Below are 27921 nucleotides of genomic sequence, written 5' to 3' on the forward strand. Positions count from 1 at the left end.
AGTTTTGGTTTCTCTGGGGAGGTTTTTACAGATGTTATTTCTCGTGTCTGTTTATATCGCTGATATTAATCTTAGATTTGATAATTAGCTTCTAAAATGAGCCTAATTAAAGGAAAATGACTTGAGGAGATGGTTCCACATGATTAAGGTCAGTTTTTGCATTATGGGGATAAAGGATCCTTCTGCTGAAAAAAAGCCCGACATATTCCAATCCCTTGACAAAGGAATGAAAACACTCATTTGTGTGTAAGGCCTATATTTTGATAAAAACTCATGGTGTGGCCACCATCATCCTCTAACCTCAACCCTATTGAGAAGCAGTCAAATAGCCTTAACCTTCTTGTTATGTTGAGGGTGAAATCAACCCAGTTTAAAAGTTGACTAGTTTATTTAATTAGTGACAGTACTGGTGGCTAATAGAGATACTGAATCCATGGCGTTATAAAACATGCTTGCATTGTTTGTTTCTGTGAAACCTTTAGTGGCCTTACTGCGCATCTGAAATGTATTCAGTGTTTCACTTTTTTTTCAATTTGTTAAATTACAGCTACATTCCAAAATGGATGAAATGATTCTGAATTCATGGAAATTTCAAAATTTGACATGCAACACCTCATAATGACAGTGTGAAAAATGTTTATTTGATATCTTTGCAGATTTATCTACAAAAAAAAGGAAATTACATGCACTGGTGCTTTGAGATAGGAGGGACCTGACTTATGAGCCGTCGTTCGGATATTTTTATTTAAACTCAACTTACTTCACAATTTATTTAAACTCAACTTACTTCACAACAAGCAGCAGTTTGGCAGATGGCGAACAATTTTTCAAAAAAGAGGCTTCAAGCTGTTTATTTGCTGCTCCTATTTGAGTTTACTGTCAATAAACATTCAACAAAAAGAATTACAAGTTGTGTATTTCAAGCATCTGAACAACTTTGCCTTTAGAAATCCCCCTGCTAGCTTAATGGTAACGCATAATGGAAAACGCCATAGACGTGCTAAAGATTAACTATTTTTCTTTTGTGCTCTGGTTTTCCAGTTAATAAGCTCTATGAGCTCCATAGCCGAACACTGTTTGCCCTCCCTGCTGCGTACGCTTTTCGACTGGTACCGGCGGCAGAGCGGCACTGAAGACGAGTCGTATGAGTACAGGCCTCGTTCCAGCACAAAGTCCAAAGGGTGGGTAGATACATTGTTGAAGTTTATCTGGGGATTTCTTTTCTGCAATGCTTCCCTCTCGTGACTTCCCTTTTTTTTTTTTTTTTTTTTTTCTTTTCTTTTCTTTTTTTGCAGTGATGAGCAGCACCGGGATAAAGACTACCTTCTTGAGAGGAGGGACTTAGCCATAGATTTCATGTTTTGCCTGGTGTCAGTGGAAGTTCTCAAAAGGGTGAGCCGTCGTTGCTGCTTTTAATGCTGCTTTGCATTTTTCCGTTGTTTTCCATGTGCCTGGCACAAGGACAAAACATACTTACACTCTGTACTTTACCACAAGTAGACATACTGTATTCTTCTTTATTCCCTCCTCCAACATTTCTTAACTTTGTCAGACCATTCCAACCACAAAACAATTTCCACATTCTAAAAATTCCTACATTCCTTAAATTCCACATTTTGACAGTAATATTCCACATTTTTCCACGTTTACATTCCCGCATTTAGACACATTCTACATTATTCCCACCTCCTTCGATATTTATATTTCTTGACTGAGCTTCCAGCTACAAAATATTTTCCACATTCCAAATTTCCTACATTCCCCAAATTCCACATTTGATTCCACAGCATTTAAGTTCAGCTTCAGCTTTTCAGCGGTAACAGTAAATTATTAATTGAATAATTAGAAATTCAATTACATTAATTCATATTTTTTAGTTAATAATATTATCATAATTATTTTAAGATAATTTTTAAAAAATGAAGCCAAAATTGGAAATACATTTAAATTTCAGGTGACTACTTTTTTCGGTGAAGGTCATTTGACCGCAGTGAGAAGAACTGTGCTACCGCTTCTGCTCATGCTAGTTCAACGACCAGTATATGAGGAAATTGGACCGGAGGAAAAGAGGAAACATGGCTAGAACTGCTAATAACCCTGTAATTGCAGGCTCTCCCATGCATCCATCCATTTTCTGAGCCGCTTCTCCTCACTAGGGTCGTGGGCGTGCTGGAGCCTATCCCAACTATCATCAGGCAGGAGTCGGGGTACACCCTGAACTGGTTGGCAGCCAATCGCAGGGCACATACAAACAAAGAACCATTCGCACTCACATTCACACCTACGGGCAATTTAGAGTTGTCAATTAACCTACCATGCATGTTTTTACGATGTGGGAGAAAACCCACGCAGTCACGGGGAGAACATGCAAACTCCACACAGGCGGGGCCGGGGATTGAATCCCGGTCCTCAGAACTGTGAGGCAGATGCTCCAACCAGTGCCGCCACGATCAAAACCAAAACAGGAAAAAAAAGCCTTCTCCCAAAATACAAATATTCAAAGTATAGATACCAGAAAAATCTAAGTGCAGTAACAAAGTATTTGCTCTCTGTTACTTCACTGGTGCGACTCCTGTAAAGCAGGAAGTGTCAAACATAATTTCCTCGACTGAGTAACTATTGTGCATGTGATTAATTATACCTCATTATTAATTTCATCTGTGAATAGCACATAGAAAGACGCGTTTTTGTACACATTTAAAAACCTAATTGTTTTCAGAACACGCCGTACTGTTGTCATTGAGGCCTTTACCTACAGGGGGTGTCTCATAAATCAACACTTCCACCATTTCCAGCCTTGGTGCATGGCCAAAGTAGACCGTCCAAATTTTTAAGCAACATTCCCAAAGCTGTACTCCCGGGAGACCAGTTCTAACTTGTCCTTGGCTCAGCTCCTAAAGGAAATGAAATGTCGCAATGCGAAAAAAAACAACAACGAAGAAAAACCTGAAAAATGTATCAGTGCAGACTAATAAGAGTAATTTGTTTATATTTGTCACAGATTCCTCTTCATCCAGTGCCGGACACCTTAGTACACGAAGTTCTAAACCTGGCATTTAAGCACTTTAAACACAAAGAGGGGTAAGTCAACACAACTTCAGTGTAGCTGGTGACTTAATAGCAGAGGTCCTAAATAAAAATACAGTGGGGCCTTGTTTTACTGTTCTTTTTTTTTTTTTTTTTTTTAAACTCGTGTGAAAACACATTTTTATTCATCGACTTTCAACACAGCATGAGACTGCTCAGTGTCTCATTTGTTTTTGTTTTTAATAGTTGTTCAATTTGTTTCAGCTACGGTTGTTTTTTCAAAGTGCTGGATAAATCAAATTGAGTTGAGTTTAATTTGTGTGTCTTCTATGTCAAATTATCTTTCTCTCCATTGAAATGTATATATTATTAAGCCATTCTAGCACTCTAAACAAACAAACAAAAAAATTGTCGCGTAGTAATACAAACATGGTGTTAATACTGTTTAGTTGTCATTAGTTCAGATCTTTTTGTACCCCAAATATTTGTGCTAATGTCAAGAAAGAATGTTGCAATTCAAAATATATTTATTTTTCACTCAAATGTCCTTTTGGGGGGGGATGAAGTGGTATCATCAAGTGGTATCTTCACTTATGAGTTTGCATTTTACTGTGACCAACTCGTAAATTGACTTGTAACTGAACACATGGTAGTTATGTTTAATTGGTGTTAGGTTTTATGAGAGGCTCCTTTAGGGAAAAGAAATTCTCCTTAGCTGTATGGCAGTTGTGACACTCATTTTTGTCTTGGGCCACATCATAGTTAGGACTTTACTCAGAGGCCCGTTATGACTGTGAACCCATATAAATGAATCATCGCCTCATATAATTTCATATACACAACAAATTGATGGATAGATAACTAGTTTTGAAATCAGAAGCCTATAAAAACATGTTTTTAACTAATACATATCTTTTCAAAATGGGATTGTTAAAAAAAATGCTTGCAATATCTCAATGTTTTAACTTATTACAATAGAAGACAATTAGCAGTTTTTATATTTTTACAAGAAACATGAAGCATGATTTGCTTTCTTAGGCCACATAAAATGATGTGGCGGGCCGGATCTGGTCCCCGGGGCCACCAGTTTGATACCAGTGCTGTATAGGGTCCCTGGACCCAAAAGCTAAGGTGTCATTGGCATTGCACAAACGTATGTGATTTTCGGTTTTGTGTTACAGTAAACCCCCGCTATATAGCCTCTCCGGGACACCTTATGTTTTGTACGACGTGTTATTAATTTTGATATTTTCGACATTTTTTAAATCCATTTTCTCTCTCTCGCTCTTTCCCCCTCTTTCAATATATTATGTGTTTGAATGTGTGTGTATTGTTTTAAGTGTGTTTGAAGACCCTAATAGAATTTCGAGTGAAAAAAGACAATTTTTTTTTTTCCATATTTCTTTAGGTATTTCTATAGCACGGATTTTCACTTATCATGGGGGGGTCTGGAACATAACCTCCGTGATGAAGGGGGGGGTTTACTGTAATTGTTCTAAATGACGTAAGTGGCTGATGCTTTTGTGTCACTGCAGATATTGTGGCCCCAACACAGGCAACGTGCACATCATCGCAGACCTGTACGCGGAGGTCATTGGAGTTCTCACACAGTCAAAGTTAGTTATTTCTTTTTGTCTTACACCCGACATGTAGCTTTGCGAGTCACTGCCAGTGTAAGCTTATGATAGTTAAGGAAAACGAACAAAACAATATGAAATATAATAATAAGAAAAAATATCCTTAATTTTCTTCTTTGTCAATTGATTTCCTAACTAACCTTTTTGGGTTCCATCCATCCATCCATTTTCTGAGCCGCTTCTCCTCACTAGGGTCGCAGGCGCTCTATCCCAGCTATCATCGGGCAGGAGGCGGGGTTGCCAGCCAATCGCAGGGCACATAAGAAGAAACAACCATTCGCACCCACGTTCACACCTACGGGCAATTTAGAGTTGTCAATTAACCTACCACGCATGTTTTTGGGATTTGGGAGGAAACCGAAGTGCCCGGAGAAAACCCACGCAGGCGCGGGGAGAATATGGAAACTCCACACAGGCGGGGCTGGGGATTGAACCGCGGTCCTCAGAACAGTGAGGCAGACGCTCTAACCAGTTGAACACCGTGCCGCCCCTTTTTGGTTGATTTGAAATAATTTACTTGGGCTCTAATCTACATGATTCTTTAGTCTGTTGGGTGTTTTTACCAAGCACAATAGCCGCATGTAATCTCAGAAGCAGTATTCTTCACTGTCCTGTACATAGATAGATGGATAGATGGATATTTTATTAATCCCGTGAGGGAAATTAGTCACAGCAGCAATATTTACACTTGTATCAATCATATGGAAACAACCAACGAAGTGGAAACAAATACAAAGAGCAACATTGAGGAGGAATTAAAAGAAATTTTAATCATAATGAAAAACTAAATTAGGTAAAATTAAGATGTAGCATTGGGGGTGTGACCTTACAGCACTTATTGCAGTTTGGCTTGGTTGTTCATCTTTCCTAACAGAATGCATTTATTAAAAATTTTATCTTTTGTCGAGTTTTTATTTCACAATTGTTGTTGTGAACTTTTAAATCCCACACCTGGAAAATACCCCTTATTACAAAAAAAAACCTAACACTAAAACTAATATAAAATTAAACTAAACATTTAAAAAATAATAATCAAAAGTAACTAATTATACCGAACTAAATTTAGAAAAACGAAGCCAAAGCGAAATACAAACTAAAAGTAATGAATTGTCCTGAGCTGTTATAATGTTGTGCGTGTGCTTGTTTTTAGGTTTTTAGCGGTGACGAAAAAGTTCAACACTGAGCTGGACGAGCTCCGGAAAAAAGAGCAGAGTCCCTACATCGTGCAGAGCATCATCAGCCTCATCATGGGCATGAAGTTCTTCCGGGTGAAAATGTACCCCGTGGAGGATTTCGAGGCGTCCTTCCTGTTCATGCAGGTGAATTACTGACATCTGAAAAGCCGTTTCAGCATTTATTCCATATCCCTGATATACATCTTAAGGTCCGTTTTATCCCGAGTAACACAATTCAGCGTACTAGTAGAATGACTCTGTCATAACCTTTTTTCCGCTACTGCCCTCCACTGCTGTATGAAATTTCTACACACTAGTAGGACATCTTTTGTATAGTAGTGAGGCAAATTTGTACACTAATTGACTTCTGCTTGCTGCGAGCACTACTGGTGAAAGTGGTAGATGTTTACTAGTATAATGTCACTCGTAGTACTAGTAGTGGCCTGCAAGTTGTCATCACTGCCTCACTATTAACTCATTTACTCCCAGCATTTTCAAAGCAGTTCCTTATATTACCAGCCGTTTTAAAGCATTTTGACAGGTTGCCCCCACCCCCCCACTCTCAAGACCCAAAGAATATGGTGTTTTAGCACTGAAACGAGCAAAAGAAAGAATAGACTTTCATCTTTCACTTGGGAAAAAAAAAAAAGTTTAATTCTAATTGAGGAACATTAACATCCACGCAGGGAATGAGTTAACGTCATTATATTACTAGTATGCCAAAATTGTCCTACTAGTAAAGACAAAGAACGCGCTAGTACATGAACCTTAAGCTCGATATCAAGGGTATGGAATCAATGCGCAAATAGCTTTCCATTCAGACACACCTATAAACATAATAGCCGTCATATTGCGGCTGATAAGATTCTTCGCTAAATCGCACCAGATGTTTATTTTTTTTTTTTTACGACTTTAACGCTCTGTTCAAAACAGGTAACGCCTCATAAAACCCAATGAATAACGTCCAGAGGTTTTTCCAAGAAGTATGCATGTGGCTTAATTAATTTTCCTCATTGAGCTCTTCGCAAAGCATTACTTGTTTCCTCGTGAGTGTCTTTAATGACGCGCGCGGTGGTTTGTTTCCTCATTTCATCCCGCCTCGGTTTTGTAACAGCATTCATTTCGAGCCCCGTCACTCGTAAATAGTTTGATTTGACAACCATATTACAAAACTCCACCAAGTCGGAACTCACTTTTGAAACGGTTTCCCCCATCGGAATCTATTCAACTGTAAATATTCGGTCAATTGTGAAACCCTGTTTAGAATTATATAAGCACTGTTTTAAGCAATATTTTTAACATTTAACTGTAAAACGAATGTGAAAATATGTGATAAAATATATATCAATAAAATTACTTAAATAGTGAAAATAAAATAGTTAAGAATATATAACTATGAAAGCTAAAATAGATACCATTTGACGACGCATGATGATTTATCAAATTATATATATATATATATATATATATATATATATTTACCATTTATGGATATATTTTATTGAGTAATTGGTTTATTAAATATCAAATTATGAATAATTAATGAGTGAATTATTTCACATTTCTTACATGCATTAATTTTTCAATGTTAAATTGATCTCAACAGTTGGTTAATGGGTTTATTGCAATGAATACAATAAAAAAATCTCTAAAATAAACACATTTAAATACATATTAATTTTTATTTCAAATAATTGGTTAATTAAATAAAATTAAATATAAATAATATTAAGCAATGAAAACTATTTGAATAATATTGGTTTACATGTATTTTTCAAAATGTATCTCAATAACCCATTGTTTAATAGATTTATTGTACCTTGTAAAATACAAAAATATTAGTAGAATAAACACAATTAAATACATATTAAACTAAGTAATTGGTAAATTAATTACAGGTAAAGAACATTAAAAGATGAATACATTATTACTTGCATTTTACATACACGTAACATTTTTTTTTTAACCTCACCTAGAAATGACCTGGCCCATCTGTCCATTTTAAAAATCAAATCTAGCCCTATAGCACAACGTTTTGCCCGCCTCTCTTCTACCCTCTTTGTTCACATTAGGTATACTTAGGCACACTTAGTTGTATCAAAATAATATACTTTTAGAAAGACCTCGCTTGGTTTTGAGAGCTATTATTTAAGCCTATAGTATGTGAGGAAATAGTGTGAAGACTGGAAAGTTGTGCTTCTCATTGGGTGAATGCTGCATGTTAAAGTCAGTCCTCATGTGTCGTCATTACTTCTTTAAACTTTTACCTGATGTCTTTGTAGGAGTGCGCCCAGTACTTCTTAGAAGTCAAGGACAAGGACATAAAACATGCGCTCGCTGGCCTTTTTGTGGAGATCCTCATCCCAGTCGCGGCCGTGAGTGAAGCCAGTTCCCCCACTTTGTTCTCGCCTCTCCTCTCGAATGCCTCTCTGAGTGTAATTGTGTTTTTTGGAGCCCGCCTCCCGGTAATTAGTTTCTTTGTCTTCCAGGCGGTGAAAAATGAAGTCAACGTGCCGTGCCTGAAGAACTTTGTGGAGAAGCTGTACCAGACCACGTTTGACCTTAGCTCCAGAAAGAAGCACTCTTTGGTCAATACGATGCCTGATTTCCATCTCAACTGTTTAATTTCATGTCCATTGTTCACATGTGGACATTGCGGATTTGTGAATTTACACACAGCAGCACCAAAGCACCAGATACGATACAACCACATCCACATACACACATATCCCAAGAACATATTTCCACAAATAGTGTCCCTAACTGTAAATATCTATTAGGCTTATGATATTATAGAGTTCTGTTGCTAACCAAAACTTTAGCACCACAGCAAGTACAGTAAATGCCACACACAATTTAGTAAAATGACTGTCTTACAAGTGATGTTTTTTTTTGTTTTAAATATTTAGTACGCCGACTGTGACGTACTAGTAGGACAACTACTACGACTAGTGGCCATTCAGGTGCTACTTGTAGGGCCCAGGAGGCTACTAGTGCGTGACACATGCCTACTAGTTGGGTTTAGTAGTGTAACAAGTGCAGCACATTAGTTTACTATAAAGGTTTAATTGAATACTGCAGGTAGTGGGCTAAAAGTGTCACTTGTAGTGGAAAAAACATTCACTGGTAAGACCTGTGTTTTAGGCCAAGAGTCAGTTGTTCTACGAAGGGCGTCACATTGTGTTACTACTGAGGACAAAGAATATTGTCGTACATGGGTCGTAAACTGGATATCAAGCATAGCCAATAAATGCTCGTAACGTCTTTTCATACTCAATTGGATTTTCTCACGTGGACATGGCAAACATTTCTCCAGATAATGATTGTCAGCTTCCTATCTCGTGTGTGATTACTGACGCACACCGTTTCGCCCATCCAGGCCCTGTATCCCTTGGTGACCTGCTTGCTGTGTGTCAGCCAGAAACAGTTCTTCCTCAACAACTGGCACATCTTCCTGCAAAACTGCCTCTCGCACCTAAAGGTAAACACCCCAAGGTTTGCGATCCGCACAGCTCGCACAAAGACCGTATGGAGTCCGCGGACTTGGCCTGACAATGCCTTAATTCATTTTTGAGTCCTCGTGACTGGTGTTACGTAATCCCGTGCTGGTATTTTGGTGATAGAAACAACAGCGTGACTATTTTGCTTTCATTGTTGTGATGGTTAACTTGATGCTGCTGATTGAATTTGAAGTCGCATTGGTTATGACTGGTGTGCCCTGTGGTTGTGTCTTGAAGATCATGATGTTCTGTCCCACCCATTGTCAAGCAGCATATCTGGACAGGAATAGCACTTAATTGCATTGGCTGATAATACAGTCTTTGTTCACAGGGTGGGAGGGGAGCATGACTTAGTGCTCTAAGGGCAAAAGGAAAAGTAATCTAAATTTAGCAGCAGCATATATACATGTTAAGCGGAGGTACTACACACATACCTATTTTCAACATTTCAACCAATTTTAAAAAATAGAGCCCACCATCGTGATGTGTGCTTTTACTTCTGTTTTCGAGATGACCAAGACAGCACACCATGCATGACATCTCTATTTTCGGAGCAGATTGGGGAGGAAAATAATAATAATCCTAATGTATATTTTTTTTAGATTTGACAATCAGGCTTTTGTTCACTTTGATCACTCTTCACAAACACCGCACCACTGGATAATCAGTCAGGATAATCCTTTAGAGCAATCCGACAATGTCTTTTGTTGTTTTCAATTGGAAGAGAAGAAACAGGCTCAAATTTGGCCTGAGCATCAGCATGTGTGTTACACCGCTTAACCTCCATCAAATGAATAAAGCGACATACACGCATTCTGATTTTTAACGTTGTCACTGATCTTTAAATGTTTTTTGTTTTTGTTTTTTTAATGTAAGAGAGCCCACTATCGCCACTATTCAATCACTCTTAGACACCCCACAACACAGGATAATCTTTGAGAGACAGCCAACAATTGGTAACGAGGAGGAAAAATCACTTCTCACACACCCCACCCCACAGGATAATCTTTTGAGACATCAATTGGTAACGAGGAGGAAAAATAACTTCTCGCACACCCCCACACCACAGGATAATCTCTTAGACAAATCCGATGACGGGGGCTTCGCTGACTTAGTCGGAAACTTGGAAAAATGCTCAAATTCAGCCCGATTATCGGTATGTGTCGACCCCGCTTAACTCCCATCTAATGACTAAAGCGGGGTACACGCAAGTGACACAACCAATTTTTAACATCGGAACCAATTTTTAAAATGTGAGAGCCAACTATTGCCACATTTTCTTACTGCTCATATCGTGTGTGGCGTACTCGATGACCAACACAGCACATCTCACACACAATGAAATCTTAATATTCTGAGCAGGTTTGGAAGTAAAATCACTCTTAACACCCACCGCCACAAGATGATCTTTTAAGGTTCGGGACATCCGCTAATCGGGCCTTGGCTGACTTCAATTGAAAGGGAGGAAATAGTCTCAAATTGGACCCGATTATTATATATGTACCCTGCTTAAGGTAACCTCAACGGATTTTAACAAGCTCTGTGATTTAATTCTATGACTTTGCACCAAAATGTTATACATTTGCCACCGAAAATGGTATTTCCAAGTGCTGTTTTCACTCAGCTCTGTGCATGACTCCTCGGAAATCAAGTCTCCTCCGTGATCGCCTTTTAACTGACTCAATGACTCTTGTTACTTACCTCGATTGGAGAGGGAGATTGTTTGGTGATTTCTGTGTGTCTCTTTGTGATGGTCAGTGGGGTGTGTACCACCATCGTGATTTTTGTAGTTGGCCCCTAATTAACAATCCGTCTCTCTGGATGCTGATTCTGGTTTAGGATTTGAGACAATTTTAGGCTTGTTGTTGTCATACATCTAATTTTTCCCTCTTGTTTTTTTTTTTTTTTTTAACGCTGTGGCATGTGAGTTTAAAAAAAAAAAAAAAAAAAAAAAAAAAAAAAAGCACCACCAAGGTCTTATTCACACACAAACCATGAGCAGCATTTTTGATTTCACTAACCAAAACAGCAGCACCAAAGCAAGTAATGGAGTAGAGGTGGGTGGTGTGAGCAGTGGCTCATTTGCAAGAGACAGGACTGCCCCCAGAAAAAAGGCCAAATTCAGCAATTTGTTCATTAGGAGTTAAGTGTCAGGCTTTCTTTTCCAAATACATCAACACTTAGCATCGTGCCAAACACATGAGCGCATCAGGGCGGCCGTTGTGTTTGCATGCCAGTTTAGAAAGAGGCATTTTGCTGCTTCTGGGAACTCCAGACAAGAATCTCACGGTGAACAAAGGAGTCGTTTGTCAAAAACTCAACAGCTCTGTATGAAATAACACATGGGCCAAGCAAAGTAGTAATTGCATTCCCACCACCCCCTCCCACAACCTTATCAGTGTCAAGCAAATGGCATTTGCTTGCTATGATGTTTCTGTCCAGCTTTACACTTGCCACAGGGTTAAAATGCAAGACTTGGATGACTCAAATCTTATCAAAATTACAGCTTGTCGCTTTGCAGGTGAAATATTTGCAGGCTTTCTTTAGTTTGCCTTATCTTTGCATCACCATTTTTATTTTTTTATTATTATTATTTATTTTTTTAACACATACAGTGGCACCTCAGAAGTCCAAAACACAAGAAGCCGATTGACTTCCAAGTTGTTCGTCGTTTAAAAAGTAATAATGCCCATACGAAATGATGTCAAATGAATTAATTTGTCATTTAACAAAAATAACCATAGAGGCAGTGTTTGAAGTAACATTTTAACATTGTCAGTTAAGTGTGCGGTGAAGTTGGCCACTATATATTAAGTAAAAAAAACATTTTTATTACCTCATTCACCTTCCAGTCTCATATTCTTGACAAATGAGATTCACCACCTAATCTTTATCTCCTACTCAAACGATGCGCTGATCTCAAATGCAGTGCTGCCATCTGCAGGGATCTGTTAGTCATTGCAATGGTTTACAAATCTGAATTTCACAGACAAGTTGGGCGTGACCCTCTTCCACGCCTACCTGGTGAAAAACGTTAAATAATTTATACATAGGTGGCAGTCGGTTGGTTTCCAGTTGATGAATACCAAGGCCCCACAGCAGTGAATAAGTTAAAATAAACAATGGCTACGCTTTAACCATTTTTTTTAACCTCGTCTACAAATGAGCTTGCACATCTGTCCATATTCAAAATCCAATTGTTCCTTGAGTACAAAAGTTTGCCTTTTGAAGCAAATTTTGGATTTGAACTCTTGAAAACTGTTCAACTTTTGAGGTGTTCCACTCTACTTAAAAATCCCCTCCTTCCTATGTGTTCACATCACCTCCGCTTCGTCTTCTGTTATCTTTTCATGTTACTTAAATTGAAGGCCACAGCAGATTGCCAACACATTAGAATTATTTTGTAACGTACAAATCTCACAAAAAGTTAGGGGTATTTGAGTTTGGGGTGAAATTTCAGGATGAACTTAAATGCACCACAACCTTTACAGATAATTTGATCTGTTGGAAACCTTTCAATGTTTCAGTACTTTTTGCATGACCAGTGAAAAAACTACTTAAGTACTTAGTACCTGGTGAGTAACTTCAGATTTATTTTTTAAATCACAGCATGAACATCGAGACATAAACATATCATGGATGTGTGCAAATTCAGATATTACTCAAAAATGTCACTTCAACTGAAACAATAATACATGTAATCTTGGTCAAATACCATAAATTATGGCAAATTCTGCGAGGAGAACTTGTCTTGAATTAGCATTCTTTGTTTACTACACTGACCACATGGCACAATAAGCTCACCAGGCAGAAATTACATTGCTATTTTTTTCTCGTTTTTACCAGGTTTCAGGAAGCCGCAAATACTTTGTATGTGGTCACGTGACTCCCCGGCTCCATTTGATTGGTCAAATGGAGTCAAAGGTCACAAGTAGTTCCATTGAAACGGTGTAACGCAGTCATGTGCAATAATGCAATAATGGAGTTAAAAAATAAAATTAATGAGATCAATGTAGGTCAATGTAACCAAGTAAAAATAGTGTATTTTTCACAAAAATACTCAAGTATGTTGCATTAAAACTACTCTTAAGTACAATTTATCAAAAACTGAAAAAAAGGAATTGTAACGCCAGAAATGTAGTGCGTTAGTACCCAACTCTGATGTTAGTCATGTCCCTGCAAGAGGTCAAGGATAGACACAGCCGCTGGCACAATTGTAATGGCTTTATTCAACAAGCGGTAAGAATACTAAAATGTAAAAGGCACATTCATGCACAATAGCCAATGACTATAACTCTCGCCGGGTCACTCAAAAATTTGTCTCACGAGTTAGCTAGTTCACTGCTAGGCGAATCTACACTTTCATTCGCTGACGCCCACGTCACTCACCAGGCAATGCACCGCCTTGTAAAGACTATACACACTCAAAGTCACAGATACTTTATAAGAATGTGAGGATGGTGACCCCAAGTGGGAAAAAATAATACTTGCACCTCTCATGCATGTATTTTCGAATAATGCAAAACCCATTTTTATTTTTTATAGTTAGGATAATCGGTAGACTACTCGATTTAAAAAAAAAAATATATATATATATGCATTTAATGTCAATTCAGCCATTCAGATCCTTGTTAGAGAACATTACGTTGTGCAAAGAAGTAGTAAAATTTTTAAGTTATACATTCAAAAACTAAAAAAATTAAGTTCACCTGTAAAGGTTATAGTGCATTTTAGGTTCATCCTGAATTTTCACCCAAAAGCAATATCACAAAAATTTTGTGCGTATTGTATTAGCATGTGCGGTTTTGTTTTCATTTTTTTTTGTTTCGTTTATAACTTGCACGTTTGTGTCTTTGTGCTTAATCTCCCCACCAACCTTTACTCTTTGCCTGCTGTCATTTTATCTTTCACCCCCACCCCTCCTCCTCACATCCACCCGCTCCAGATGCCGTCTAACAACAGCATCCGAAAGCAGATTGAGACGCTGCAGGTGAGTTGTTTGCCATGCCTTTACCTGCCTGGTGAAAGGTTACGTTACTGCGACGGGGGTTTCTGGAAGTTCTGAATCGAAATTATGAGGAAAGTTGTTGGTGTGTAGCTGGTTTGCATTAATGATCGACTGATTGCGTAGGTTCTTGTGTATCAAGGTTGGAGCAAAGTCTTGTCTGTTGACTGTTCTGATGGAAGAACAGTATTAGTTGATATTAATGCAGTGTTTCATTTTCAGAGTGACGAATGAATGGCAACTATAAAGCTGACGTTTCCACGTGAAAGGTGTTTTGCTATATGCAGCTAGTATATGAGGATATGTCGATTTCAAGGGAGTTTTTGCTGATAATTTTTTTTTCAGGGTTGGGGAAAAACAAATTAATGCAACAAATAGAGGACTTTGATTTGGACTTGTGGGTTCGTCACTGTACATTGTTGCTGTTTGACAGAGACCAAGCAAAAAAAACCTTCTGCCCTCATGTCTTGCGTTACAAATCCTCCTGTCATGCTGTTCGGCAAACCAGGTTGACATTTGCATGATGAAAGTGCCCAGTGGAAATATGCGCATGAAAGCGCAATGATGAGTTTAGTCATGCGCGTTCTGATCTCGGGTCTGTTGCGCTACGTCCGTCTACAAGCTTTCAAGTCGGATTAGCAGGGTTCCTGCCGAGAAGCATTTATCGGGGTATAGTTATTCTGAAATTTTTGAATGCAGCCCTATGGGGGGCACAAGCCAGTGCAAACTGTAGCCCGGTCCCAAAGCCCGGATAAATGCAGAGGGTTGCGTCAGGAAGGGCATCCGGCTTAAAACTTTGCCAAACAAATATGAGCGTTCATCCAAAGAATTCCATACCGGATCGGTCGTGGCCCGGGTTAACAACGTCCGGCACCGTCAAACCTGCAGGGCGCCGGTGGGTATTCAGCTACTGTGGGTCAAAGTCGAAGAACAGGTGGAAAGCGGGTTCTTTGGCAGAAAGAGTTGAGGAAACCACAGAGCCTTGAACTGAATGTGGGGACTTTGAATGTTGGGACTATGACAGGAAAATCTCGGGAGTTGGTTGACATGATGATTAGGAGAAAGGTTGATATATTGTGTGTCCAGGAGACCAGATGGAAAGGCAGTAAGGCTAGAAGTTTAGGGGCAGCGTTTAAATTATTTTACCATGGTGTAGATGGGAAGAGAAATGGAGTCGGGGTTATTTTAAAGAAGTGTTGGCTCAGAATGTCTTTGAGGGGAAAATTGTATCAGATCGAGTGATGAGGCTGAAACTTGAAATTGAGGGTGTTATGTATAATGTGATTAGTGGCTACGCCCCACGGGTAGGATATGACCTAGAGGTGAAAGAGAAATTCTGGAAGGAGCTAGACGAAGTAGTTCTGAGCATCCCAGACAGAGAGAGAGTCGTGATTGGTGCAGATTGTAATGGACATGTTGGTGAAGGAAATAGGGGTGATGAAGAAGTGATGGGTAAGTACGGCATCCAGGAAAGGAACGTGGAGGGACAAATGGTGGAGCCTGTCTCACCTCTTCCCGAGGTGAGACAGGCTCTCGGTGGACGGGAGAAGCTTCCAGAAGACTGGACCACTGCAGCCAAGGTGATCAGAGAGGCAGGCAGGAGAGTACTTGGTGTATCTTCTGGCAGGAAAGGAGAGAAGGAGACTTGGTGGTGGAACCTCACAGAAATCATACAAGGAAAAAGGTTGGCTAAGAAGAAGTGGGACACTGAGCACTCTCCTAGTGAGTAGGAGAGGCGAAAGGAATACATTGAGATGTGACATTGGGCAAAGGTGCTGTAGGTGTGACAGATGAATTTAAGGTGGAGGTGGGACTGCATCAGGGATCAGCCCTGAGCCCCTTCCTGTTTGCAGTGGTGATGGATAGGCTGACAGATGAGGTTAGACTGGAATCCCCGTGGACCATGATGTTTGCAGATGACATTGTGATCTACAATGAAAGCAGGGAGCAGGTGGAGGAACAGTTTGAAAGATGGAGGCATGCACTGGAAAGCAGAGGAATGAAGATTAGCCGAAGTAAGACATAATATATGTGCATGAATGAGAGGGGTGGTGGGGGAAGAGTGAGGCTACAGGGAGAAGCGATAGCGAGGGTGGAGGACTTTAAATACTTGGGGTCAACCGTCCAGAGCAATGGTGAGTGTGGTCAGGAAGTGAAGAAGCAGGTTGCAACGGGTGGAGGAAGGTGTCAGGTGTGTTACGTGACAGAAGCGTCTCTGGTAGGATGAAGGGCAAAGTTTATAAAACAGTGGTGAGGCCAGCCATGATGTACGGATTAGAGACAGTGGCACTGAAGAGACAACAGGAAGCAGAGCTGGAGGTGGCGGAAATGAAGATGTTGAGGTTCGCTCTCGGAGTGACCAGGTTGGATAAAATTAGAAATGAGCTCATCAGCGGGACATCCAAGGTTCGATGTTTTGGAGACAAAGTTAGAGAGAGCAGACTTCGATGGTTTGGACACGTCCAGAGGAGAAATAGTGAGTATATTGGTCGAAGGATGATGAGGATGGAGCTGCCAGGCAAGAGAACTAGAGGAAGACTAAAGAGAAGGTTGATGGATGTCGTGAGGGAAGACATGAGGGCAGTTCGTGTTCGAGAGGAGGATGCAGGAGATAGGCTTACATGGAAAAGGATGACGCGCTGTGGCGACCCCTAAAGGGACAAGCCCAAAGGAAAAGAAGAAGTTATTATGAAATGTTTGAGGCCGATCCTGTCGCTCCTCCTCTTTTTTACGCTTAATTGAGCCAGATGTCTCGCACGGTTTTCGACAGCACCCTCTCAGGAAAGGATAACTGTAAGCAAGGTCATTAATAAATACTAAAATAAGGTTTCAATTCCAAAACAAATATTCCCCACTGTACAGGCCACTGTCATTTAATTGTAATAGGACGTGATCCACTGTAAAACATGAGTTTATCAGTTTGTTATACTTTGGTCCATTTTTGTCAGATTTTTGTTAATTTTTTAATGCCTGTTTTTTTTCCCCATGTTCTTTTGTCATGTTTTTGACAGATTTTTTTTTGTACAGATTTTGCCTGAGTTTTGCCAGATTTATAAAATGTTTTGGTAATTATTTTGCGATGTAAAGTAAATTTGTAAGCAAGTAGGAATGCGTCCAATGCTAAGATGCTGCCTATAAATCTTTTTTTTGTGTGATATTTTTGTCCCAGTTTTGTGCTGTTAGTCAAGTTTTTTTTTTTTTTTTTTTTTTTTTGCCTCTTTTTACCAGATTTTTGTCCAGGCAGGTTGGGGTAATTTTTTCCCATAATTTAGTGAGATTTTTTTTAGCAAAATACTTTTTTTCAGAAAATATTTTGCGACATGCGCCTAAAGTGGGAATGCGCTGTAGCCTATCTCCAACCTACACGACCTGCACTACATAAAAATAGATAATCAAATCAATAAAATCTGATTTTAGCATGAAATCAGTGGTGAACTTGGACCTACAGTGTAAATCCAGCCTAAAAGTGCAATGAAATTCGGTCGCTCACATGCTTCTCTTTTTATTCTGGCAGAACAAAGACCCCAAAATGTCCCGAGTGGCTCTGGAGTCGCTGTACAGGCTGCTGTGGGTGTACATTATCAGGATCAAGTGTGAGAGCAACACTGTCACGCAGAGGTCAGTTTATCTTTAAGGCCCCGTTCAACTTCAATTGTAACAAAGTGTAAAAAAACAAATGCCTAATAAGCACATTCCTACATGAGCTGCCGATGGCCACAACTCACGCTGAGTCACTCAACACCTTAACACCCAGTCAACTCTGCATTCTCATTCGCGGACACCCACATCACTCCCCAGGCCGGGCCCAGCCTTTGAAAGGCATACACGCTCAAAGTCACAGAAACTACAGTAGAACGTGAGGATCGTGACCCTAAGTGGACAGAAATAATATCTGCATAATACATACTTTTTTTTATCCGATTACTCAATTTGATAATCTGTAGAAACTTGATTCTAAAATAATTTTTTAGCTGTCGCCCTATATAAAATATATACAGACACGCACACACACGCAGTGCTACCTTGAATTACAAGTTTAATTCGTTCCGTGACCAGACCCATATCTAAATTTACTCATGTATCAAATAGCTTTTCCCATTGAAATTAATAAAAAAAATTTATTCATCCTTTTTCACTTCAGTCGAGTGGCGGCATATCAGAAGTTAGCTCTTAACTAAAATTTTGGCTCGCAACACGATACCACCGTAGATTATATCTTGAAGATCAAATTGGACATTTGAAGTTGTTTTTCGGTTTTCTTCCTCCTCCTAGTCGACTACTCAGCATCGTTTCAGCACTTTTCCCTAAAGGCTCCCGCAGCGTGGTGCCCCGGGACACACCCCTCAACATCTTTGTCAGAATCATCCAATTCATTGCTCAGGTAGCTAAAAAATGTGTGTCTGTGTGTGTGTGTGTGTATGTATTCGTGTGTGTGTGTGTGTATAGATATAGATGTATGGATTTGTGACTCCCTTTGCTGCAAATTGATTATCTGCTGTGTCTCTGGATGCTAGGAAAGACTGGACTTTGCCATGAAGGAGATCATCTACGACCTCCTGTGTGTGGGCAAGTTTCACAAAACCTTCACCATCAATCCAGAGGTAAAGCATCACTAATAAACTCTTGTTTGTTTGTTTTTTAATGTGTTGTTAGTCTGTTGTTTTCACCTCATCTCCTCCTTCCTCAAGAGGATGAATATCGGCCTGCGAGCCTTCCTGGTGATTGCCAACAGCCTGCAGCAGAAGGACAGTGAACCCCCCATGCCCACCACCAGCATCATCATGCCCTCTGGCAATACCCTGCGTGTAAAAAAGATCTTCCTCAACACCACGCTCACTGACGAGGAGGCCAAGGTCATAGGTATGCTTGAGTCTTGACACATTGAGAGACAGGAGAGGCTACGTTAGCTTACTCACAAATAAATTGACAAGTTAAATTATTATGGCTGGTTCTTGTTTATATATAAACAGTGGATATAAAGTGTCTCCACCCTTTTTCAAATGCCAGATTTTTGTGATACTAAAAGTAAGACCAAGTTAACTTTGTCACCTTTTCAACTCAATTGAAAAAAAATATTTTCTAGAGGGGAAATAAAAAATAAAAAACTGAGATAATGTGGATGCACAAATGTGCACACCCTCGTTTAACTGGGGATGTGGCTATGTTCAGAATGAACCAGTTACATTTAAACTCATGTTAAATGCCAGTTAGCACAGACCTGCCACAATTTAGTGCCTCTCATTAAGTAAGAGGAAGTAAGCAAGTTAACTCAATAACAGTGCGTATACTCATTACATTTATAAAACCTGTTTCTTTACATTCTGTATTTTTTGTTGCGTAATGTTATACAACAGAGTGCTATTTTTCTTAAAAATAAAAACTGCTACAAAAAAAAAAAAATATGGTGGCTTTTGGGAGGCTGCAATGGATTAATGGCATTTCAATTGCCGGGGATTACTTGATTCTAACAATATGGCAGATCAGCACTAAATGGTGACTTGTCACTTCCTAGGCATGTCTCTGTACTACCCACAAGTAAGGAAGGCCTTGGATAACATCCTGAGACACCTGGACAAGGAGGTGGGACGCTCCATGAGCATGACCAGCGTCCAAATGTCTAATAAGGAGCCGGAGGACATGATCACGTATGTTCCTGCGTCTGTGTCTGTGTGCGCGTTGGACTTTTTTTTCTTTTCATTTCATTTATTTAATTATTTTTTACTGCGGTTTGATTGATTGACAGGGGAGAAAGGAAGCCAAAGATCGACCTTTTCCGCACGTGTGTTGCTGCAATTCCCAGACTGATACCGGACGGCATGAGCAGACAAGATCTCATAGAGCTCCTTGCCAAGTATGTCTTTGTTTTTGAGTACAATGGTGCCTTGGTTTACAAGTGCCCCAACGTAAGACTTTTCAGGTTAGAAGAAATTAGTTGTTCGAATTTTTTTTTTTTTTTTTTTGTGTTGCTAGACAAAGTTTGAGTTACGAGTGAGCTTTGAATACATCAATGTTCAAGCAAAGTTAAAAAAAAAAGAATTTAGCTCCCATTCAATGCCATTGACATTTATATTTGTCAACTGGAATTTACTGCCACCAAGGTATATATTCGTCAAGTACGTTTTTTCAGTGGGTAGCGGTGGAAGAAGGTCTCGCCCATCTTGTATGTGGAAATTCACGTTTGTAAACCACTGTAATGACTACCAGATCTCTGTAGATGGTAGCATTGTATTAATAGATTTGATATCAGCACAGCTTTTGAGTAGAATATAAAGATTAGGGCAGTGAATGGCAGCTTGTCACATTGATTATGAGGGAGAAAAAGGCCAACATGGAAGGTGGACAAGTTGATGCACCTGACACTGGAACAGAGCATGTATATGTATGGTATAAACAGAGTATGTGTCCCAGAAGTTATTAGACAGTGTGTGTCACGTTTGTGAGAAATTATTTCAGTTCATGGAGTGAATGATGAACACCATGTAAAATAGCCACTGGCTTTCAACTTGAGCCCAGCGGTGAGTTAGCATCCCTTACGGTGCATTCTATAGTTGAATATCAGTAAATAAATTGCTGTGATCAAAATCCCTTTCTTAGCCATTTTCTTTTTTTTTTTTTTTTAAATATAGTTTTACGTGTCACAAAGGCAAAGAAATATTAGCGTCAAAGTCACTGTTGTTCTTGACATGTTTCTTTTCCCAAAAAGCTAATTTTCTCAGCTTTTGGGTCAGAAAACCGGTGTTTTTAGTGAAACCAACCCATGTTCCACTGCTGATAACGAAAGAAAGAAGAAACAAACTAACTTTCAAGATGTTAGTAAAAACAGAGCAGTATTGCCCGGGAGTATAAAATGAGGAAAAGGATGGGAGTGGGATTCTGTAAAATTTTGGCTTGGTATTGGGAGAGGATGGGATCAATCTCTATGGGAGTGTGAGGAAGCAGGAATTTTTTTAAACGCTCACTCGGGATTGTGGAGGAACAAGGAGGAAGGAAGGTACAATTAAATTAACTTACGAGTTTGATCACGACACTAATTTAACTTGTAAGTCAAGGTACCACTGTAGATGCGCTCTTCCCCATTCTCTGCCAACTTTCCCCACCCTCTCCCAGGCTGACCATCCACATGGACGAGGAACTCCGCGGCTTGGCCTTCACCTCCCTCCAGGCCCTCATGGTGGACTTCCCAGAGTGGCGTGAGGACGTGCTGTCGGGCTTCGTCTACTTCATCATGCGCGAGGTGACAGATGTGCACCCCACGCTGCTGGACAACTCAGTCAAGATGCTGCTACAGCTCATCAGCCAGTGGAGGCAGGTGGCACAGAGCAACAACAGGAGCCACGATGCGCAGGTTGGTCACTTTTACGAGGGTCTCCATTAGCGCTTGTTTAAAGACGGCAGTTTATCACGGCGATATGTTCCAGACCCACCCACTATTGGTGAAAATCCACACTATTGAGAGAACATAACTTTTTTCTAGTTTTACCCCTCCCACATGCTTTAAACACATTCACACTTTTTAAAACACAAAATAAATTCCAAGCTTTAGGTGTTTAGAAAAAACTGTGTACAGTGGTGCCTTACAAGATGAGTTTAATTCGATTATTATTATTTTTCTAATAATTAACTTTTTATTGGTTTTCTTTCGAAGAACACAAAATAATAGAAAATAATAGATGTTCATTGTCAGTATGTGCCAATGCTTAGTCTCTTGTTTCTAAGAAAAATGTACAGATACACAAATAAAATAAAATATTCTCTTCAAAACACCCAGAGGAACCAAAAACAATTGTGCATATATAAAATAAAAAAAAAAATATATATATATATATATATAAAACACACATTAATACTTCACTCTGCACATATGTTTCCTTTTGCACATTTAGTTGATATCCTTTAAACTATGTACAGGTAGGGAGTGATCTCTTTACCAATTTAAATAGTAGACTCCCTGTGTATACTGTGGATTAACGACATGATAATTTGAACCTGAACTTGCTCAAATGTTGTTCAAACTGTCATTTCATCAACCCACAGCATACACAGGGAATCTGCTCACCTTATTTCGGGGTTTGGTCAGGTGATGGCCGCAACGTTCACAAAGGTAAATGTGACGTTAATTTCAGTCGCCATCAGAGGGTACATACAACATAATTTTTTAAAACAAAAATGTGGGTTTACTTCCCCATTAACACAAGCCTGTCCCCACAGAGTTCAAGCAGCAGCCATTCTCTCTCCATGGAGCGTTCATTGCTGGGCGTGCTGCACGTGGTGGAAGGTTTGGCCATGGTTGTGCTCTGCAGCTGTCGCCCTGCCACACGCAGGCTGGCTGTCAACGTCCTGAAGGAGGTCCGTGCACTGCACACTGCACTGGGAATCGGCAAGGTAATCATCATAATAGTGCTACTTTTAACCAGGGGTTCTCTGTCAAGGGAAAAATATATACACACATGAACAGATAGTTACCGCGCTCTTGCAACTCTTCCTTTGTTTCACAGCAACTTGATAATGCAATATCAGAGAGAGAGAGAGAGAGAGAGAGAGAGAGAGAGAGAGAGAGAGAGAGAGAGAGAGAGAGAGAGGAACAAGGTCCACTTTCTTATCCTTTCTGGAAAACAAAAGATATGAGGTGATACTTGGCATAAAATACATTTTAAAAGTCCAAAGGCATGTTTTTTTCAAGTGAGACATTTTTCTAAGGATACCCACATAATCCTAATGTCAATTGGACATTACTACCATATGTACCCCTAAATGCGTTGGGTATTAAAAAAAACTGCTTCAGAGTAAACGTGATGAGAGTGAAGTTGAATTTTTGCAAGAAATAGTCATAATATTTTATTAACATGAAACTTTGACAAGGGAAACAGTCATGTTTTAACAAGTAAATTCCATCCATCCATCCATTTTCTGAGCCGCTTCTCCTCACTAGGGTCGCGGGCGTGCTGGAGCCTATCCCAGCTGTCATCAGGCAGGAGGCGGGGTACACCCTGAACTGGTGTTGCCAGCCAATCGCAGGGCACATAGAAACCAACAACCATTCACACTCACAGTCATGCCTACGGGCAATTTAGAGTCTCCAATTAATGCATGTTTTTGGGATGTGGGAGGAAACCGGATTACCCGGAGAAAACCCACGCAGGCACGGGGAGAACATGCAAACTCCACACAGGCGGGGCCGGGGATTGAACCCAGGTCCTCAGAACTGTGAGGCTGACGCTCTAACCAGTCGGCCATCGTGCCGCACAAGTAAATTCAAAATGTACAACTTTGTTCTCCTCATATTGTGACGGTAAGTAAAACATTATGCTATTGCGCTAACGATAGTGCACATTATTTTGCAGACCACCAAGTTACGGCTCGCAGGCCCCAGTTTGAGAACCCCACTTTTAAACCCCAAAGCAGTCATTTAAGTCCTTCTCTTAACAGTTTCTCTCTGCCACTCTTTTAGGGTGATGAGGACCTCGCAATAGATGTCATGGATAGAATGAGCGCATCGGTGTTGGAGAGCTTTATTCATCTCACCGGTGCCGATCAGGTAAATGTCCACACACCCATTTTGCCACACCAGGGTCTGAAAAACTGTGGCGTTTTAAAAGAAACTGGGACTGGTCAACTGCTATGAGTTACATTGTCGACTTGGGACCGGAAGCAAGTGTAAAATGGTCTTCATGTGTAAATGTGTACGTTTCAAATGATCTGCAAAGTGCATCACTAGGCACCGTTTTAGCCAAGTACCAGAAATAAAAACAGAAAAAGGGATATGGTGAAAAACAGTTTAACATTATACCTCCACAATTAAGTACCACATAGTTCTCAGTCTTTCCATATGTTTCCAGCAATTATCTTCAAACATTGTGGTTAGAAACAAATAACTGAATTCACTTTACAGGCTTTACAAATTAAACAAAAAAATCTCTAACTTGTTTTTTATTAACAATGGCGCCTACTGTGCTATTATAGTTTGTTGGTCATTATGAGGGTAATTGGAGGGGCAAATATTTTTTGAGGTGGTACTTGGTGTAAAAGGTTTGAGAACCACTGCTGTGAGGAGGCCAAAATGCATGTAAAATGTCTGTAGGCATTAGTTACTTTAAATGTTAATGCCATTGTCTTGGCCTCCTTTCCAGACCAACCTGCTGTACTGTCCCAGCGGCATCGACCTCCAGTCGCTTGCGGAATGGAGCTCGTCTCCCATCAGCCACCAGTTCGACGTGGTAAGCCCGTCCCACATCTGGGTTTTTGCGCACGTCACGCAGGGCCAGGATCCCTGGGTCATCAGCTTGTCCAGTTACTTGCGCCAGGAAAACCTGCCCAAGCATTGCCCCACTGCGCTCAACTACGCCTGGATGTTCGCATACACCCGCCTGCAGCTGCTGTCTCCTCAAGTCGACATAAAGTACGGTGGACACATAAATGCGATTTATGAATCTGACTGATTTCCCTTTGACATTGCCTGTGTTTTCCACCCGCAGCAGCCCCATCAATGCCAAGAAAGTAAACAGCCTGAGCAGCAGTGACTCCTACATTAGCCTCTGGCGGAATTACCTGATCCTGTGCTGTAGCTCAGCCTCCTCGTCCTTCTCGCCCGGGTGCTCCTCGTCGTCCACGTCAGGCTCCGTCCGCTGTTCCCCGTCCGAGACGCTGGCGTCCACGCCGGACAGCGGCTACAGCTACGATTCAAAGGTCAGGAGGTCCCCCATTAGGTGATTTTTAATGCCACCACACACCTGTTACACTGGCTGGCTTACTGCTCCTGTCCTGTTTTGTCCTGTCGCTTTCTTTCTGGTCCTGTTCTGCCTTGACCCGTCATGTCCTACTCTGCTCTGTCTTGCCCTCTTCTGCCCTGTTGTATCCTGCTCTGTCTGGTCTTGTCCTAGTCTGTCCTGTACTACCCTATCATCCCACATTGTGTCCTGTCCTTTTCTGTTCTGTTATGCCCTATCCCATGCTGTCATGTCCCTTTCTGTCCCATTCATCCTATTTCTATCATATTCTATCTTGTCCTGCTCTTTCCTAGTTCTGATCTGTCCTACCCCATCCTTTTCTATTGTGTCCTTTCCTTTTCTGTTCTACTGTGCCCTATGCTTCCCTGTTACCTCCCTTTCTATACCGTTCTATCCTCTGCTGTCGTTTCTTACCCCTTCCTGTCGTGTCCTATCTTGTCCTGTTCTGACCTGCCATGTCGTGTCCCTTCCTTCCCTGTTCTGTTGTATTCTGACCCACCCTGTCCTGCTCTGTTCTGTACTGCCATCTCCAGACCTGTCCTGTTCTGTAGTGTCCTGTCCTTCCCTATTATACCCCGTGGTGTCATGCTGTCCTTCCACGCCCCGTCCTGTCCTTTTTTCTGCTTGTTGCATTCCTTACTCCTTGGGTGTGACGCTGCCTTCCCAGTCTACATATAAATACAAGCTAACTCCTATGTAATGCTTTTTTATCATATACAGTTGTTTTTGTTTATCTTAATTAACTAGCAGATAGAAAATATCTTACAATTACAATTTTGCATATTAACTCACAGTTGTCCTGCTTTTTTCTGTTGCCAGATTGTGGGCAGTCCCTCCCCTTCCTCACTGTTCAAACACATTGTTCCGATGATGCGCTCTGAGAACATGGACATCACAGAGTCTCTCGTTCTGGGGCTTGGCAGGACCAACCCCGTGGCTTTCAGGTACGAGTAACCCTCCACAGCAACCGCCGTCTACTTGTGAATATCACATGCTAATGGAGCAACTCTTACATTAACAGAGAGCTGATAGAAGAGCTAAACCCCATCATAAAAGAAGCTCTGGAAAGAAGACCTGAAGTAAGTAGTGCGCAGAGGTGCGAATAAGTCACATAGAGTATTTGCAAGTCATGAGTGAGTCTCAAGTCTTAACCTTCAGGTTTCAAGTAAGTTACTGTGGAAGATAATCGAGCAAGTCAAGTCCCCAATTAAGTAGTTCAGGTGTAAATTAAATTGAGATTCATGAGGTCAAAGCCAAGTCAACTCTCAGGCTTTAGCCAAGCAAAAACAACTAAAATTGGCGACTTATTATTATTATTATTTTTTCTTGGGCTTTGCAGAACATGAAGCGACGCCGGCGCCGCGACATCCTCAGGGTCCAGCTGGTCCGGATTTTTGAGCTCCTGGCTGACGCTGGCGTCATCAGTCAGATGTACGGAAGCCACAACACGATGGAATGCAGGGCTTCGCAAATCTTTTGCAACCAGCGACCCATTACATGGGATGCATTTTCCAAAGACCCCCTCATATTCCTAATGTCAAATGAACATAAATACCACGTGTGCCCCTAAATACGTACGAATGAAAAAGTTGCAATTTTTGTTGTCATGATAATGTTATAAAAAAAAAAATTACCGAAAAAAAAGTTTAAAAAATGTTATGAAGTAATTAAAAACAAAATTAATAAATACAATTTCTGATCTTTATAAGAACATATGATGTATTTTGCTGGGATAAAAAGTCATAATATTAAGAAAATACACCGTTGCTTTGAGATGCGAATGACCCAGCTTTTTACTTTGACTTGCAAGAAAAAAATGGATATAAACACTGTATGGTAGAGGACTCTTCTTCTTCAAAAAAAAAAAAAAAAAAAAAAAAGTGGCTTCAAGCTGTTTCATGATAATCCCAGTTGAAGTTTGTCAATCTAAATTTAAGACAGTTTTACACATTGTGTATTTAACGCAACCTAATTTATATCTGCCTTAATTCATGCCAGGATGTCAGATATCCGAATGATACGTCATATCTGAACTTTTAACTGGCGCAAAGCTAAATTAGGAAGAACGAATTGATTGTTTTTATTGGCACGCCAGTCCCCTTATATAAGAATACACTTAATGTTGCCAAATAATTTATTGCAAATATTTTGTCCTCTGATCCTAGTTTGACAACCTCTGGTGTACACAATTGAAAGATGAGCCTTCAAGTAAACATGTTTCATCCCCACCCTTGTTACAGAGCAAGTGGGGGCTTAGATGGCGAGAGTCACTCTCTGAACAGCACGCTGCTAGAGTACGTAGATCTGACCCGGCAACTGCTTGAGGCGGAAAACGACAAGGACTCGGACACATTGAAGGACATCCGGTGTCACTTCAGCGCGCTCGTGGCAAACATCATCCAGAATGTTCCAGGTATTGTTCATCCTCATTTTTGAATCATGGACAGACTCTGTTTTACCAAGTCTGGCGATATTCGGTATCACATCCGACTGGCACATTTCTCAAATGTCTCCCCTTCAAGGGGTTCATGGACTCAAAAAGTATGAGAACCCATGTCCTTAAACGTTATTTTCACATTAAGGTTGAAACAAATGAATGTCCCCACTTGTTGCTTGCAGTGCACCAGCGGCGGAGCATCTTCCCACAGCAGTCGCTGCGACACAGCCTCTTTATGCTGTTCAGCCACTGGGCAGGCCCCTTCAGCATCATGTTCACGCCGCTGGACCGCTACAGTGACCGAAACATGCAGATCAACCGTCATCAGTACTGCGCGTTAAAGGTGCATGTGGAGACACACCTGTAATCACATAACGCGGCCCTGCTACGTTGCAAATTATTTTGGGAGAACGTAT

The 27921-nt window shown here is 40.5% G+C and overlaps 1 protein-coding gene across 9 annotated transcripts in view; it reads left to right on the forward strand.

Annotated features, from left to right (window-relative positions):
* The window catches only part of fryl (furry homolog, like), a 110817-nt gene that overhangs the window by 43568 nt on the left and 39328 nt on the right, over positions 1–27921 (forward strand). For 6 of the 9 annotated variants that reach the window (XM_061682818.1, XM_061682819.1, XM_061682813.1 and 3 more), the window contains 25 exons: positions 1042–1181; positions 1296–1392; positions 3002–3081; positions 4563–4643; positions 5815–5983; positions 8122–8214; positions 8329–8427; positions 9219–9320; positions 14285–14329; positions 17859–17962; positions 18617–18725; positions 18859–18945; positions 19033–19204; positions 19857–19989; positions 20088–20195; positions 21452–21689; positions 22553–22726; positions 23793–23879; positions 24472–24740; positions 24817–25027; positions 25888–26012; positions 26090–26147; positions 26408–26499; positions 27309–27481; positions 27688–27848. In XM_061682818.1, coding sequence (XP_061538802.1) covers positions 1042–1181; positions 1296–1392; positions 3002–3081; positions 4563–4643; positions 5815–5983; positions 8122–8214; positions 8329–8427; positions 9219–9320; positions 14285–14329; positions 17859–17962; positions 18617–18725; positions 18859–18945; positions 19033–19204; positions 19857–19989; positions 20088–20195; positions 21452–21689; positions 22553–22726; positions 23793–23879; positions 24472–24740; positions 24817–25027; positions 25888–26012; positions 26090–26147; positions 26408–26499; positions 27309–27481; positions 27688–27848 — 3207 coding nt within the window. The remainder of the gene's footprint in view (positions 1–1041; positions 1182–1295; positions 1393–3001; positions 3082–4562; positions 4644–5814; positions 5984–8121; positions 8215–8328; positions 8428–9218; positions 9321–14284; positions 14330–17858; positions 17963–18616; positions 18726–18858; positions 18946–19032; positions 19205–19856; positions 19990–20087; positions 20196–21451; positions 21690–22552; positions 22727–23792; positions 23880–24471; positions 24741–24816; positions 25028–25887; positions 26013–26089; positions 26148–26407; positions 26500–27308; positions 27482–27687; positions 27849–27921) is intronic. The other 3 variants (XM_061682815.1, XM_061682817.1, XM_061682820.1) reach the window with 1 other exon arrangement.

This window comes from Phycodurus eques, chromosome 8, assembly GCF_024500275.1.
Source record: "Phycodurus eques isolate BA_2022a chromosome 8, UOR_Pequ_1.1, whole genome shotgun sequence".
NCBI classification, from domain to species: Eukaryota; Metazoa; Chordata; class Actinopteri; order Syngnathiformes; family Syngnathidae; genus Phycodurus; species Phycodurus eques.